The 17,196-nt window shown below is 37.4% G+C and overlaps 1 protein-coding gene across 6 annotated transcripts in view; it reads right to left on the bottom strand.

The window, feature by feature from the left end:
* Window positions 1-292: 292 nt before the first annotated feature.
* LOC106460804 (frizzled-5-like) overlaps window positions 293-17,196 on the bottom strand; it is a 30,212-nt gene continuing 13,308 nt past the window's right edge. For 2 of the 6 annotated variants that reach the window (XM_022387597.1, XM_022387596.1), the window contains exons 2-3: window positions 6,644-6,735; window positions 293-4,553 (exon numbers count right to left, since the gene is read on the bottom strand). In XM_022387597.1, coding sequence (XP_022243305.1) covers window positions 2,290-4,125 — 1,836 coding nt within the window. In that variant the 5' untranslated portion in view covers window positions 4,126-4,553; window positions 6,644-6,735 and the 3' untranslated portion in view covers window positions 293-2,289. Of the gene's footprint in view, window positions 4,554-6,643; window positions 6,789-7,969; window positions 8,285-17,196 lie in introns of all 6 variants that reach the window. The other 4 variants (XM_022387593.1, XM_022387594.1, XM_022387592.1 and 1 more) reach the window with 4 other exon arrangements.

The following is a 17,196-nucleotide window of genomic DNA, read 5'->3' as shown; positions in this document are numbered from 1 at the left end:
TCGAAGCAGTATATACACATAGAGTTCTCTAATAATTCAGTTCATTTAATATATTGATTATAATTAAAAGCAACGCACACACCTTCTTAAAAACGCAGTAAATACCCTGTTTTGTTCCACAACGTACAAACATATACAAACAGTTATTAATTACAGCAATAAGAACAACCGACTTCTATATAGAATCTATACAATAGCCAGTTTTTAACTAAACCTAACGCTTTTATATCAAAAGTATTATTCACTCAATATATAATCATAACATAGATACTATCGTTAATTCGGTTTTGTCCAACGAAACTTCTCCCCCGACTTCATCAAAAGTCAAGAAAGAAACTACACACATTTACAAATGGGCACGAGAGCTGCTACATATGACACTTTTTGCAAAATAACATTAATTACTAGCACATATATTCGCTACTACAACAGTGAGCTTAGAAGACGAAAAAAATGCGCCTTGAAAGGATGCTATCTAAATCATAACAATAAAATATTAAGTAAACAGAAAATACATACAACTAACAACGACACACATAACACACAATTACATATCTTAATTAAGTAAAAAGGTTTAGAAAGAACCTTATATTAATTCCTTCTACAACTACACATTCAAAGCCTCTACAAAAGATTGGTATGAACAACGGAGGAAATAAGATATATTTCTTGTTTTAGTTAAAAATTAAAAACTGTAAATTGAAATGGTTAGTAACTAATCAATGAAGCCCGATTTGTGCACATTGGGAGGTCGTTTTCTTTGGATCAAACTTGCTCTTAACAAGATGATTTTGACTATTTGAAACGGCATTTTTTTTCTGTGCCCCGTAAGCGAAACGCTAAAAATTTTTTAACATTAAACATATTTCATAAAAAGTTGATATACATGGGAAAATATTTCCTTACGACACATTTTTTTTTATAACATTTTCTTTTCTCCTGTTGATTTGCGATATAAATATCATGTAATAATACACTTTCTAAACGTACTCCAAAGGCTAGAAAAACGATAGATAAATAAATAAACGCCAGTCTTTAACATAAGGCGCCGTAGAATAAGCACTGCAGAAACTCACGTGACATACAAGCCTTCCTGCGCCAAAGCCTACGTTCATAAATTCACACTCTCGTAGTGAAAAGGGCATTTCGTGGTCATAAAACATTTTTACTACCCAGTTATCTTACCATATGAATTGTGGATAGTGTTATTCTGCGATGTACTTACTCGGATTTATGTAGACTCATTCTGGGATTAATGGTTTTTCTAGACACAAAACTTTTAACCTCCATGAATCTATAATACCTACAACGATTGTCACTAGAGGGAGCCTGTGTATCAAAGATTCACTAGGAAACAACTAAACTCGAGGAAGCATAAAATGAAATAGTACAATTTCACATTAAAACACTTACTACATTACTGGATATACTATCTATAATTTAGTGCATTCAAAATTACAAAAAATTATAAACACATTGGCAGTTTTAGGAACATCGCAATTTACGAAATCTTGGGTAAAGGATCAACAACTTTAGGCGAGTTTGCCCACAAAAAACTGTGTTAACTTGGTGCACGGTCTAGTAGTGGATTAGATCTAAAGCTTATTTTGTAAATTACTAATTCTTATTTGCCTTACATTTCATCTTCAAGTAACGTGCACAATTCTGTGAACTTTTTAGAAGTTGATTGACCTCATGGCTTGTTGTTGTTAATCGGCGCATGGCCAGAGATGTTTTTTTTAACCTTTTTAACGTTGTTATGACGGAATGGCAGTAAGAGACCTGCAGCAATATTAAACAAACTTCCACCTTTTTCACAGTACATTAAATTTTCTTAGCATGTAACAACTGCTCGCGATGTTGATATTATCTACTGTTTTCTACGATTTATTTCTCAGACCCTTTAATGTTGTTGCAGTGTACATTTACCTTCAATACAAGTGTAGAGATATGTCAACATAGCTGATCACAGTATTTACAGAAAAAAAAAACACATCTGGTACTTATAAACAATTATTCTATTCTATCTTCTTGAGCCAGCTATGGAGGGTTAGCAAAACATAAATGATTTCAAGAAAAAATCAACTCTTCAACTTGTTAAATAGGCAAAACTTGTTAACTCACCTGTCAAAAGGATGAATGTTATTACAAGAAAATATGATATGCACTGGTTCACCGTTATCTAACTCGGGGAATCTAGTGTTTTCCAGAAAAATACAGTCGACCCATATGGATGTTCCTGTTAGACTGCCACCTTTAATCGTTTTCTTCACTCGTTATTGTGGATCATCATACGTGGGTCAAGGGTAACTGTTTATTTGGTGGAGCTACTTGTCCCACGTGGTTTGCCGTGTTGATTTGTTTGAAAGTTCTGCCTTGTTGGCTGCTCTGAGGTTTTTTCCCACACAGCCGTCCATAGAACCTCCGCCAGGAATCCACAGTTTTCCCGGACCAGATCCAGAATCCAGAAGTGATTCCAACTACGAGACACATAAAGTACTTGAGCATGAATACAGAGTAATCGGGACGTACATCCGGGTTACTACAGGGGCAATTGTGCCTCCTTTCCCAGGCTTCCCGGAAGTGTTGTTCGTAGATGTAACAGCCGATGACGATGGTGGCTGGCACCGTGTACAGCACCGAGAAGACTCCAATCCTGATCATGAGTTTTTCCAGCTTGTCTACTTTAGCTCTAGCTTGTTGTCGGATGACATTCCTGATCCGAAAAAGAGCCACGAATCCAGCCAAGAGAAAGGATGTTCCCAAAAGAAGGTAGACACAGAGAGGAGTCAGTACAAATCCTCGCAGGAGAGTCAAGTCCTGATTTCCAACGAAACAAATACCAGCCACGGGGTCCCCATCCACTCCGTCCACGGCTAAGATGGCGATTGTTTTGACGGTTGGTACTGACCAAGCTAACAAGTGGAAATATAGCGAGTATCCAGCAATAGCTTCATTCCCCCATTTCAGTCCAGCTGCCAGAAGCCAAGTCAAGGCTAAGATGACCCACCAGAGAGAGCTAGCCATTCCAAAGAAGTAAATCAACAGGAAGACGATGGTGCACGCTGCCGGTCTTTCAGAGTCCTGATACCGAACGATTGGTCCATCACAAGCCAGCTCAGCATGTCCCATGCCTAGCCGGACCAAATAGCCTATGGAAACCATCAAGTAACAGCCGGAGAGGAAGATGATAGGACGTTCTGGATAACGAAATCTCTGCATGTCGATCAGAAACGTAATGACGGTCAAACTAGTGGAAATGCAGCACAGCACTGCCCAGAGTCCGAGCCACATAGTGGCAAAAGTATGTTCGTCTGTGGAGAAGAAGGTGCCGTGACATGGGACAGCACAGTTTAGTACATTACCTGTCTCTACTTTATTGTAATAATTTCGTTCACTGCTTTCTAAAAGTGTCACCATAGGAGATCGACACAAACATCCACAGTCAGCATTACCAGTGGCTGGTAGAGGTGGGAAATTAGGACTAGGCTTGGGTTGAATAGGCGCCTTGGAGATACTTTTAGGCCAATCATTATTTTTAGGAATATCAGGTTTCTTGCCTACTTCCGATCTAATGTCAGAAGATTTTGGTTTAGCCCCTTCTTTTTCGTCCATGCACAGATTATTAGGGTCTCCATAGTTAGGTAACTCTTCACAGTTCATCCTCTCAGGCCACGCAAACCCGTATTGTCTCATAATGGGTGCACAGCCTGCTCGTGACCTTTCACAGACTGACCGACAAGCAGGAAGCGAGCTGTGGTAATCCACCATACAGATTGGCGTATACATAGAACAAAGAAAGAAACGAAGATCATCAGAGCACTGAATTTCAACTAAAGGCCAGAACTGATGCACCTCCATTCCCGCTTCTTCTTGGGTGTCATGATAGAACTGATTAGGCATGGACGTGTAGTTATAGCCAATGTTTTTACACATAGGAATAGTGATTTCTTCACATTTCAGCTTATCAGCAGCACATGCAACCCTAGCCGCTAGTAACACAAGTATGCCAATCTTCAAAAGACTGATGGCTCGTCTGAAGGTCATTGTGTAGACTTTGGAAGAACTTGTTGCGTAGAATCGAAGGGTAGTATCAGGTATACATGTTTTCTTAAAGAGAATCATATTTTTGTGATATTTCTAAAACTTTGTATTGTTACACATAGCTAAGTTTTTCTTCTTCTATAAACATACTTTCTCTTCATAAAACACCACTGCAAGTTCTTTTATGTCACTCAAGTGTTGATAGCAATGAAGACTTTTCTTTTAAATAAATATAAAGTCTTGATTGTCACAGATTAAATCCAACCTCTTGTACGTGGCGAGTAAATAAACGTAATCCCAGAGCTTGTCTCCAAGACAACCCGCTTGTCTCCACCATCTGCACACAGATCACGACTCCTGTCAGCTCTCTTCTCGTCTGGGTTCTGTTCATGCATGAAGATTAAGTCGACGTCATCGCTTAGCAACCAATCACAAAGAGCTTCAGGCCGCGAGTTTTCCATTCACTGACGGAAGGGCAGACTTCACTAAATAATCGGGACCATCTCAGTCTAGGAAGAAATAGAATAAAATAAATGATATATGTAGATCACCCAAAACGAAAAATTTTCGTTGAAAAGAAAAGAAATCAGTAGTACATTTTCTCACTAGACCACTTAATATGCACACACAAACAGCTGAATCAATATATATTATATCGTATTTTTACGCTCGTCTTTGTGTTTTACTTTTATGTTACGTTACTATGACGAAAGATACATATAATAAAATATTAGTTAAACCAAAGAAAAGAAACATTCACCCTTGTAGAAATACAAACGTTGATCTTGTAAACACACTAAGAATGGGGTTAAGTTTTCTTTGATTACATATAGTTTGAGAAAAGAAAGTTTTGAAAAGTTTCAGTCTTTCGAAGTGATTCTTCGTTTGTCTACTTATTTATTTTTAGAATTAAGTTCGCAGAGCCATTGTTTATTCCCTAAAACCTGCATATGTAAAACACTAAAAATATACAGGAACTAGAAATACTATATTTTATCGATTATACAATAGCTATTAACACAGATAGCAATAACGAACTTGTCAACATGAAAATCATTTATATAATACCTGATTCAGGTGACGAAAAAAGATGCCTACCTGAAAAATTCTTGATGTTACAGCTAAATATATTTAACTTCAAAATGTCACACAAATTAGGTGTTTCAATAACTCACTGTATTAATATTTTAATTGAACACATTATGAAAATATTAAAGTTTATGCAAAACTGGCCAAACCAAATAAAATAATAGTTTTTGTTTTGTAAGTCTATAAAAACCCTGACATTTTATAAAACGTGGACCAACAGCGAATTTGAGGTTGCCACGTTAAGCCTCGTTAGGCTATTTTCATGTTCACTATAAGCCTATAATTTTTTTCCTTAAATATCGCTTACATTTATGTTATAAGATATAAGAACACTAATCTCAAGCACTGATAAACATATAGAATTCTATTAGATAAAAAAAAGGGGAAAAAAATGTGCATGTCGTTCAAAAGATTTCTAATTTACCAGCCCGAACTGACATAGAAAAACTCCCAGACACAGCTGTGCCGGGCTACCAATCAGTGTAACGTTCTACCAAAGCCTGATTTCGAGTAAATAGACTTGTCAGGCGTCAAGCCTACATCACTCGGAGAGCTCTTTTGTGAAACTGTCCACTTGGGGACTGGGGGAGGGGGCGTTTATTGAATCTATACAAAGAAAAAGGTGTGAGGCTGGGGTGACTGTACTTCGCGAGACGAGAACGACCCCCACAGTGTTAACACAATATAGCAGATGAACCATAACGAGGCGTGCGGCCTGCCCCAGGGCTGATGTACCCCTAAATAAGAAAGGTTGGACATGCTTGAGGCTTCATGGAAACTCAAGGTTTTGTTCATATATTAGTTGTGAACTCCACCTTCACAATAACAGCACTATAGAGTACCTTGCGAGATACAATCAGCAGATTCTTGAGACAAGTAATGAACCATAAAATTACAAATAACCTTAGTTATTTTCATTATTTACTTTTCTCAATTATCTGAAGAAGTCGCGATTTTTCGAGAAAAAAAATCTTCACTCGTATGCAAATATTTCAGTTTACGAATGAATATGTTGATCAATAAGTTACATTCTCCAACACTATTATTTTTATAGGTGATTAAAATAAAATAAAATGTATTACGTGGTAACTGTTACTTTTTTGAATGTGATCTTTTCCGTTGAAATTTCAAAAGTGCCTAAAACTTAACTCCCAGAAACATAATCCGAGTAGATGATTAACAGCTGTCGATGAGTTAAGGATAACTAAAAACATGGCTAAATTCTGACTGGTGTGATAACATTTTGTGATTTACGATACCCTAAGAGCAAATTGAAAAATGCAACAAAAATAATATTTCTAAAATCTCTACATAACCCGATAGATCACCACTGTAGAAGTTCAACTATTTGTGAAAGAGCCTACACCCTGATAAAAGCGGATAATAACTATGGTGTAACAGTTACAAGTTGTGTGATCATAAATGTTAATAAAAAGTTTGTAACCTAAAAGAGAAACTGAAAATTCATTTTTCACTTTCATTTAAAAAAGGATGTTACTTTGATACAAACCACAAAGAAAACTATATACTCCAGGCACAACTGGTCAGGAAATAGGTGTATAAAGTTCAACGAACTGCCTTTAATGATCAACTAGCCACGACCTGCAAAAACATATGCGGTAGTTTTCATACCCTTGGCTTGAATCTTCCTTATTCTATCAAAAAATAAAAAAATACGTGGTCAGACAAACAAACTCACGTAGACGTAACTTTATTTAATAAAACTACATGTAAATTAAACAATAAAGTAATGGTACTTATAACAGAGTACAGAGTATGAAACAATTATGAACGTTTAGTGTATGACACGGTTTTACGAGTTGAAACAAAGAAACTCACAAAAAACGAAGAATAAAACCTGTAGTAAAGAAAAAATAGCTAAAAGGTGTTTATAGCAGTCTATGAAATGAACTGAAGCTAAATTATTGAAAAGTAAAGTATAAAGTTGTAGTGAATGCAAACTTAGCTGAACATGCAGAAACGTCTGAATGCGTGTTTACAAAGTGATAAGCATATAATTTTGAACGAACTGCGCATGTGTATTTGGGATCTAACTAAGCCGTGAAAGGCTATAACAATTGTATTTAGTGTAATGTTTATTTTATTTTAGGAAATTACACGCGGGTTAAATGTTGTTTGTGTGAAATACTTTACAAATAAAAAATTAAAGTTGTAATCGAAGCCAGTACGTACAAGATGACAACGACATCGTACCATCGTGTACCACACTTGTTACATTAAAAAGATTGACTAAGCAAAAAAAAAAAAAAAAAAAAAAAAAAAGAGGCGATTCTGAATGGAAAATCCAATATAGAAACTGGACTCCTCGAACAAAGGCCTTTCTAACGATATGAGATTTGTAGCGTTTGATCAAGAAATTTACGAGAGAAATTCTGGACAGACAAACGCAAGCGTATTATTTATAGAGATGGGTTTCCTTATTCGTGATTTCACATTTTCCTTTTCCTTTATCAGACCAACGTCGTAAGTGATAGCATCATATCTTTTTATAAAATTATGCTTTTTACATTATAATAAATTTCAGTCTTTTTCAGCTATCAGTTTAATACTACGATTTAAAAAATTATAATTGCACTCAAAGCTGCGTTGCTTAGCAACCAATGTTGTATATAAAGGTCACAACAATACTGTAGTTGGGTGTAAAATCAATCCTGTTATTGTACTATACTTAAGCGTAAATTGTTCATTGCTACTTGATTATATATCTCATACAAAGAATGGACTACACGTAGTCCTGACAAAAATAAACTGAGCTACCGAAAGTTAAAAAAAAAATCCCAACTTACTCCTAAAACAAATCATATTTACACGTTACCTTAGGGGGTCGACAAAGAAAACAACTAGTATGTCTACTTTATAATCTTCTACTGATTCCACAAAGTCCCTTTCAGGTGAAACTTTGGTAAGTTCGTGATTTTAAAAAAAAGCACCACATGCTGTGAAGGGTTTCTCTCAAGGGCAATGCTGTTGGCATGTTCTCCCAGTAGTCGAGTGATCGAGACAAGAATAACTGATATAAAACCAGAACAGGATAATCTAGACAAATCCAATTCTTCGGCCACTCTGCTATCACGTTCTCTAGGTCAGGCGCGAGGAGAACGTGAACAGCTCACAAACGAAGCTTTAACTGCTACGAAAGAAGAGAACAAAAATCAAACACTAAGTTGTACCAACACGCCTTCACCGATAATGTAAGACTAACTAATGACAAAAGTAGGTAAATATATAAGTGAATTTTGCAGGTGAGTAAAATAGTGTTATAGGTTTACTGAAAAATCAAGTTACGTTATTGTTTACTGGGGCCAGAAGCTACAATATAGAAAAACGATTCTATATAGTACAGTTTTAAACAGCATATCAACGGCAAATGTTGAAATGTCTTCTGTATTTATCATTCCACTGAAACGATGCGTAGAGATACGATGCACACGATCGAAATGCAACCATTTCTCACGCTAAACAGGTGAGGTGATGTAAATATGATAGCAAAATAAACAGCTCACCATAAGTGAAATTAACTGACGAAGATTTTAGTATAAAATTCCAGGAGTTAAACTTACGTGTTCATAACGCACGACTTGAAAATTACAGCACCAGTTGTCCTATTTAATCCAACAGTTAATACAATATTCATCTGGACAACAAAGTGAAACCAAATCGTAAGGAGCTTAGTTATATTTGGTTTGTTTTAAATTTCGCGCAAAGCTACACGAAGGCTATCTGCCCTAGCCGTCCCTAAATTTAGCAGTGTAAGACTAGAGGGAAGGCAGCTAGTCAGCACCACCCACTGCCAACTCTTGGTCTACTTTTTTTTTTTTTTTATTTTTCAACGAAGAGTGGGATTGACCGTCGCTTTATAACGCTCCCTGAACTGAAAGGGCGAGCATGTTTGGTGGGACTGGGATTCGAACCCGCGACCCTCCGATTACGAGTCATGAGCCCTAACCACCTGGCCATGCCGGGCCGCTTAGTAATGTATCTATGTCAGATTTTCTAGTGGACAACCATGAAATGGTTAACCTACGTATTCCGGTGAGATAAGAAAGACGTTGAATATCGTGTCATTAAAGGTTGGTTGAATTTACCTCTACAACTGGGCCTGGTGGTTACAGCATTCGACTCGCAGGTCGCCGAGCGTGTTCGTCCCTTTTAGCTGTGGGGACGTTATAACGTGACGGTCAATCACATTACTCGTTAGTAAAAGAGCAGCCCAAGTCTAGTCTATCACTGTTAAATTAGGGATGGCTAGCGCAGATAGCCCTTCAGTAGCTTTGCGCGAAATTCAAACCAAATCAAACAATCCTTTATAACTATACGTGATGCAACATCGAAACAGTCCGTTGGGTCTGTTGGATGTGAATAGTCCACTGGGTGTCTGACCACCAACGGTCTGTTGGATGTGAATAGTCCACTGGATGTCTGACCACCAACGGTCTGTTGGATATGAATAGTCCACTGGGTGTCTGACCACTAACGGTCTGTTGGATATGAATAGTCCACCTGTATTTTTAGCCGCAGCATAGCGGCTCATGGAACAGCTCCGAGTAAAAACTTGTTACAGAGTTAGGTTTAAGAGTGCTTGCTCCTTTATTCTTTCCTACCCTCTCGTTCCTCTCTCTCTGTAAAGCTTGTAAACTGTGATCCTCATGGAAGGCAGTTTCTAAGACCACGTAGAACTTACAGTGAAAAGAAGAAAGTTGTGATTGAAGTGAGGACACAATTTGAGAGTGTGACAGAGACATCTTATTAACCAAGAGCTTTTGTCGGAGAAGGCGAGAATTATTTCACGTTCTCTATCTGTATTCAGAACCAGGATACTTGAAGGTGACTAGAAGAAACCTTTGTTGCTGACGCTCGACCTCCATCACATAACCACTGCATGCAAGAGCACTGTATGATAAAAATGGTTCATGGTGACGATGGTCACTAATTGGTTCAGGATGACGATGGTCACTGATAAAATAAGAGCAATCGGAGAGATCACATGACCTCGCCCCGCTACTCCTTTTCGAGATTGCATGCGTTTATATTGGATAAGGTAAAATGTTACCTTCAAAAACTGGGAAAATCCTTCTCAAATCCAGAACGATCAACGATCATTTTTTTTTGTAGTGCAATGATGAGTCTCAACCTTAATGTGCCCATGAAATTTGGTACAAATCCGATCACACTTTACAGAGTTATTAACCTAAAACTACGAAAATGCACTACCCCCCCCATTATAAAAAAAAACGCTTCAATTTTCATGTACGTCGGTCTATTACCTTTCGAGATACGCTCGCAGAAACACAGACAGACAGACAGACACATACATGAACCCGACTGCAATACCCTCCGGCGGGGGGAGGGAGAGTCAAAAACACCAGTTATATGTGGTAAAGAGCTAAGACATCAGTTCTTCCATTGCACATGCACATTGGAAAGAAAAACATCAACGTGTTGTGTTTTTAATGACAGGATATCTAAATACAAATATATTTAAAAATATATAGGAAATGTATGTTATTTTAACTTTCACGATCATGTATAAGTTGACCTGTGACGATTTTAGAGAATTTGAAATACAAAGCAAAGTACTTATTATCGCTATTAGATATCGAAGTTCTGGGAATAATTCAATCGATTGAGAAAACCCATATGTTTGCCAACTCACAAAGTGCACTATATGACGTCACTACTCCACGCTTTTATTTCGTCCTGGTCGGCCATATTTGTAAAGACATAATTTGCTTTGTTAAATATTTAATAGATATTCGTATTACTGCAAGTGTTGTCGCTTAGAAAACTGTAAAGCAAAGCAAGGAATGTTGAAAATAAATATAAAAACATACATTACTGTTATACTACGTGTATGTATGTAATTGCGTTCTTTCTACCGTAGCTAACGCTGTAGTCTTCTTCCTGAGATGCTCCATGAAAGAATGTTTAGTTGACCTACGACTGATAATGTTTTTAAATACGTGTCTGAATGTTAAGTTCAGCACTTGCAGCATGTACGAATACAACAAATGATGTTATCGCCTCCAGCCTTTCTTTTTCTCAAAACACTTTTCTCAAATTACATAGTCCAATCTCAAAAATGTTCATATTTACTAAACATCTTTCGTTTGAGAGTAACTTAAGTAGTTTACTGCAAACATTCAAAGCAAAAACACAAACATTTGGGATAACAAGATGACCCGTAGAAATCTTAACAGTTTGTTTGTTTTGCAAAGCTACTAAAGCTATGTGCCGCTGTCCCTAATTTTGAATTGCCGATCAGAGGAAAGGCAACCGGCCGGCAGCACCCAACGCCTACTCTTTTACTAACGAATAGTGGGATTCACCGTCACTTTATAACACCTCAACGGCTAACAGAGAAAGCATTTTCGGCAGTGGGTTTCGACCCCGCGTCCCGCAAGTTGCGAGTTGAGGGCCATAACCACCAGGCCATTTTAAGAGTCATTGGAAAAAAACAAAAACATGTCTGTAAACAAATGAAGCTAAACACGGGTTAAAATCAATACTGATTTTCATAACGCAAGTCTTTGTTTAGTATTTTGTTCTAATTATTGTAATAATCACGAAATGTTAAGTTACGTTTTAAATTTTATTCGGAAACATTTCAGAAAACAGGCGAACATAATGAGCATGAAATTATCAGAAAATGCATATATATATATAAACTAACTTAGTTTATAAGAAGCACGTGCATTTTGAAACATTTAAGAGTACAAATTCACATAGAATATACAGGATACCGAAAGCGTACAAAAAGTTTATATACGGTACGTAAATATAACTTCACAGCTTACTTGTTTAAAATGATATTTGAATACGAACATAGCGCCAGTATGGTTGATAAATTTGTGGAACTGCATGTTTCAGACATTCTTATAGTGGTACTAAGTACCCGTATTCACTAAAATCGAGAAGCTTTCAAACTTCTTAGTAAACATCTGAAGAATGTGAAGTCCTGAAACTAGATAATTTAAACTTAGATTTTAATAACTTGTAAACATGCCCAGTATGTTACAAACAAGACGCCCATCACTGACATAATTCTCGTATACGTAAGAACATAAAGACGTCAGAAAAAAAAAATGCATTTCCTAAAAGATTTACCTGTATTATATACAGTGGTGGGAAAAATTATTACATCACCCAATTTTTTTTAGACTTTTTCGGTTCCTGTAATTTTTTTAATTTTTTATTTATGAGATTGTACATTGTGAAAATGTCAGAACTAGTGTAAAACTGTTATGGATATCGTGCGGTGTAAGCTGACACATGTTGCAGTCATTCAAACACATAAATGCAGCTTTATTAACAAACAATCGTGAAAAAAGTATTACAGCAGATGATTAACATATACGAAAATGTTCTTTGAGTTATAAAACCTAGATTTAAAAGATAACACCGCGAATGTAATTGACAAAAAGTATCTGGTTGTACCCCCTCTGGTTTTGATAATTGCCGGGGCATAGAGTGCACGAGAGACTGAATGTTGGCAGGGTATAAATAAGTTCATGATGCCACACGCGGGTTAGGGTGTCCTGCAATGTCAAGGTGTTTCTCGGTTTCCTCTCTTGCACTTTGTTATCCATTGCCTTCCAGCAGTTTTCGATAGGCTGTTGCCTGACCAACGTAGTATCTTGATCCTGTCCTCTCGAAGGTAGTCCTTCGTCTCAAGCAGTGAAATATAATCTAATGTCTTTTTCAATACATATATAGTGTAATTTCTTCTTTATTCCGCGTCTCCCGCATAGAATGCGTGAATATTTACAACCTTTTTAGCCCTGTGGTAAGGAGCAGAATGATTCTGAAATGTGTACCGGTCAGCAACATCAAAGATATCTCGAATAGATGGCTTTAACCGAAGATCTTGATGTCAGCATTGACCTTGCCTTTCACAAAGTGTAGGCGTCCCACACCCTGACCAGCGATGTATCCTTATATTCCCTGACCCTGCGGATTCTTCACAGTTACATTCAAACACGCTGGTTGTCCACATCGATGTCGTAGCAATTGCTTCCCATCAGACCCGCGCAGGCTGAACTTTGATTCATCTGAGAAGACCACTTTGCTCCACATTTTTTTTTTTCAGTCCAGTTAGCATGCTCTTCGGACCAGTTGAGCTTCATCTTCCTCGTCTTGTTGGTCGTCTTACTGGAAAATTGGTTGAACATACGCGAGACCTGACGGTGCGCGCGGCGACAGTGACCACTGAAGTTTCCTGCCATGCTCTTTTGAAATCTGTGGACGACAGTCGACGATTCTGCAGGCTTATACGTTTCAGAACACAATCGTTAGCTGTCGTGGAAGCTCTCTTCCTACCCTTTCCCGCCCGCAGCTCCACACAGCCAGTCTATGTTAGCTGTCGTGGAAGCTCTCTTCCTACCCTTTCCCGCCCGCAGCTCCACACAGCCAGTCTATGTTAGCTGTCGTGGAAGCTCTCTTCCTACCCTTTCCCGCCCGCAGCTCCACACAGCCAGTCTATGTTAGCTGTCGTGGAAGCTCTCTTCCTACCCTTTCCCGCCCGCAGCTCCACACAGCCAGTCTATATTTCTACACCTAGTGGGTCACAGTAGATTTAGATTTAATTCTTCTAATAATCTGCCTTGTCGAAAGTCCCTCTTTGCTCAAAGAAACAATGACTGCTTTTTCCCCCGTGGATTAACTCACAACCCTTGGTCATGGTAGCATTACATGCACGTTATAGCACATAGGTTTCTAAACAGGCTCTCAGTAAGAACCTCTATTTATAGCCCCCCCCTAAAAAAAAGACTGTTACAATACCCAAATAGCCAATAAAGCTGCTAATGTAATAATTAGACAGTATTAAATCATCCGTGAAACACATTTGAACCTACATGCATTAGGTAGGGTCTCAAAACTGAAAATGATTTTGAAGAAAAGTGTGTAAAAAAATTGGGTGCTCCAATAAATGTTTCCACTACTGTAATGTGGTGTTAAAATCGTGCAATTGTTCTCAGAAGGACAGCATATTGTTTTACAATTACAACTGTAAATGTTAACGTTCGTAACTAAGTTTAAAAACGACACGAAATAAAGTAAAAAATAAAAGTAATATATATATTCTCCTTGTTTGAAAGACTTTAAAACAACTGAATACCAACTCAAAAGTAATCTGATCTATAATGAAGACTTTAGCTGTTACAATTGAAGCTGGTATTGTTTAACTTCTCGCCTGGAACTGTAGATATCCGGCTGTGTTTAACTATGTAGGATCTCGTAACTTAGATAAATAAGATGCACCTCTCTTGATTCTTTCAAGAATGCCGTACATTCAAAAAATGACTTATATATACCCACACACATACACGTAGATACACACACACAAAAACGCTTTCATTTAATTTTAAATTAACACAGCTTTAATTTAGTTACATGCAGAACCCAGAAATAATAATAAAAAAAATCTTATAACAGTCGAGCAATTTATAATTTAACATAGAACTCCACTAACCAAACACTAGCAGTGAAAGCCATTCAATTTACCTATGCAAAATTTCTGGTTAAAACGGAGGATTTTTCCCCCTTTTCCAATCTAGCTACGCACGTCGAATCAATATTTACATAATAGGAATGTTATTTCGAAACGCTACGGGTGTTAGCCTTCTGATGGGAGATTCGGAGAGTTTAACCAGCTAGAGATTTGTAGCCAATGCTGTGAGTTATGGAATAGGACAGACTACGCGATGGAAAACTCCATTGGTGTATAAACGCCACAGCTTTCTATTTAATAAGGTCTACTAGTGCCACAAGCTCTTTTTTGAAGTAAGTAATGAAAATAGGGTTAACAAAGATATGGACTCAGGATTACTGAGAACTTCAAGAAAAAAAAAAACAATTGGAAAAGGAACTCGTGAAAAACTGGTTACGAGTTGGCGTTTCCTGGGATAAGTATGTATATATATCTGTTAAGTCATTTTAATGTAAAAAATTCACATATATATAGAATACATTACTTACGATTGCTGTCTTTCACAAACGAATTTAGTACTTAAAATTAGCGTGCTATTTTATCATACAAGTGCTTAAAAGTTTTATTTTATTTTTTGTACTGACGGTTGCCTTAGTTAATACAAATAAATCAATTTAATGGTTCAGAAGTTCAATTATAGATATACCAACCAAGTAATCTTTCCGAAAATGAATAAATTTTGTAAGTTCTAAAAACTAGCTAGTCACTGCTCAAATTAAAAATAAACAAAAAGGGCACGTTTTTTTTTCGAACCTAAAACGTTAGTTTCTGAATGGTTGTAAAGTTAAAACAAGTAAATTATATTGCGTTATTAATCCTTACCCTTATCTTAAATACGCTTGATAAATAAGCACACTTCATTTACTTAATCTAGTTCACACCATAGCTGTTGTTGTTCGTGCAACTGAAGTTGTAAATAGAGACTCAAACACTACACTATTTTCACTTCACCACTCATAACTGAAGGTTCCTACAGTTTGGATACTTCTCTTGGCCGAAGAGGGGGAGCCACTATCTACTGGTCCAACAGTTTTTTTTATTGGTACTGGAATGAAATTACAAAAAAAGACTTACGTTGTCTGTCGTATCCCAGCCGGCCTCACGTGTTTGGTATTGAGTGAAAGGCCTCGTCGACACTGGATATGGCAGATACAGCGTCCGGCCTCACGTGTTTGGTATTGAGCGAAAGGCCTCATCAACACTGGATATGGCAGATACAGCGTGGTTAACGCTAATTACATATTCTTCTTTGCTCTCACTCACAGAAGTTTCTAAACATAATGGTTTAGATCTTCGGAGATCTGTATCGAGGCAAGCAATTACCCTACACCTACTTCATCTTAATTGTCACGAAGGGAAGCATTTTCTTGCTGGAATATTTCCGTTTGTATCTCAATTCAACTTATAAGACTGAAGGTTTTTTCACGATAGCCGTTCGCAATACTTGTAAAGATGAAAACGCAAATTTCAACAGTCGCTATCAAAGAAAATGTAAGCTTGCTATCAAAGGAAAAGAAACGAAAACAAAGAACATGGAACATTAAATATTTCGCGTCTTTGGTTCGATGCAGAATATTCATTACACCTTAAGGGTCGATAAAAATAGAGAATTTAACCCTATACCTCCAGAAGCCAGGAGCAATAGACAAACCTCAGAGCGACTTTCTATCACAGAAACAGTGTTGAAGAAATATATATAACACCACAGGGCATAACATTATGGCACGGAAGAAGTACCTGCTACGTCGTTAGAGTACAGTGAACAATCGGATAACACCACAGGGTATAACATTATGGCACGGAAGAAGTACCTGCTACGTCGTTAGAGTACAGTGAACAATCGGATAACACCACAGGGTATAACATTATGGCACTGAAGAAGTACCTGCTACGTCGTTAGAGTACAGCGAACAATCGGATAACACCACAGGGTATAACATTATGGCACGGAAGAAGTACCTGCTACGTCGTTAGGGTATAGGGAACAATCGAATAACACCACAGGGTATAACATTATGGCACGGAAGAAGTACCTGCTACGTCGTTAAAGTACAGTGAACAATAGGAAGTAAGTCATTCTTTGCTGTTTTAGTGTATTATCGCACAAAGATGGCTGTCAAGGACGACGGTCGATACCGTTATGAAGTATGTCGAATCGAACAATTCTATTTAAATATGCACGTGATAAGTCATAGAAGGAATACCTAACACTGTTCACAGGAAAAAAAAAAACCACCTAAAACTACCAATAACGAAAAGTCAGAATAATTCTGTCGATGGCGAGCTTTAAAGGGAATTTTGTACATGGTATATGAAAATGAACGATATCTCTTAATAATGAAGTATTTTTGATCGGGAAAAGCCAGTAGGTGTGTTAGACATAGAGGCAGTGCCGTAACTACAAAAGATGTCCCCCCCCCCGCAACTCCGGGGACATACTTACGTCACAGCAAAAAGGTGTTTTTTTGTACTCGGTATTTCAGTTCAGTAGAAAATATTCAAAGATGAAAAGAGAAAGTATTTACAACAAGAGACATATGCGCTACCTAGTGAGT

Source organism: Limulus polyphemus, unplaced genomic scaffold (assembly GCF_000517525.1).
Source record: "Limulus polyphemus unplaced genomic scaffold, Limulus_polyphemus-2.1.2 Scaffold838, whole genome shotgun sequence".
Lineage (NCBI taxonomy): Eukaryota > Metazoa > Arthropoda > Merostomata > Xiphosura > Limulidae > Limulus > Limulus polyphemus.
This window is presented reverse-complemented; position numbering and strand designations above follow the sequence as displayed.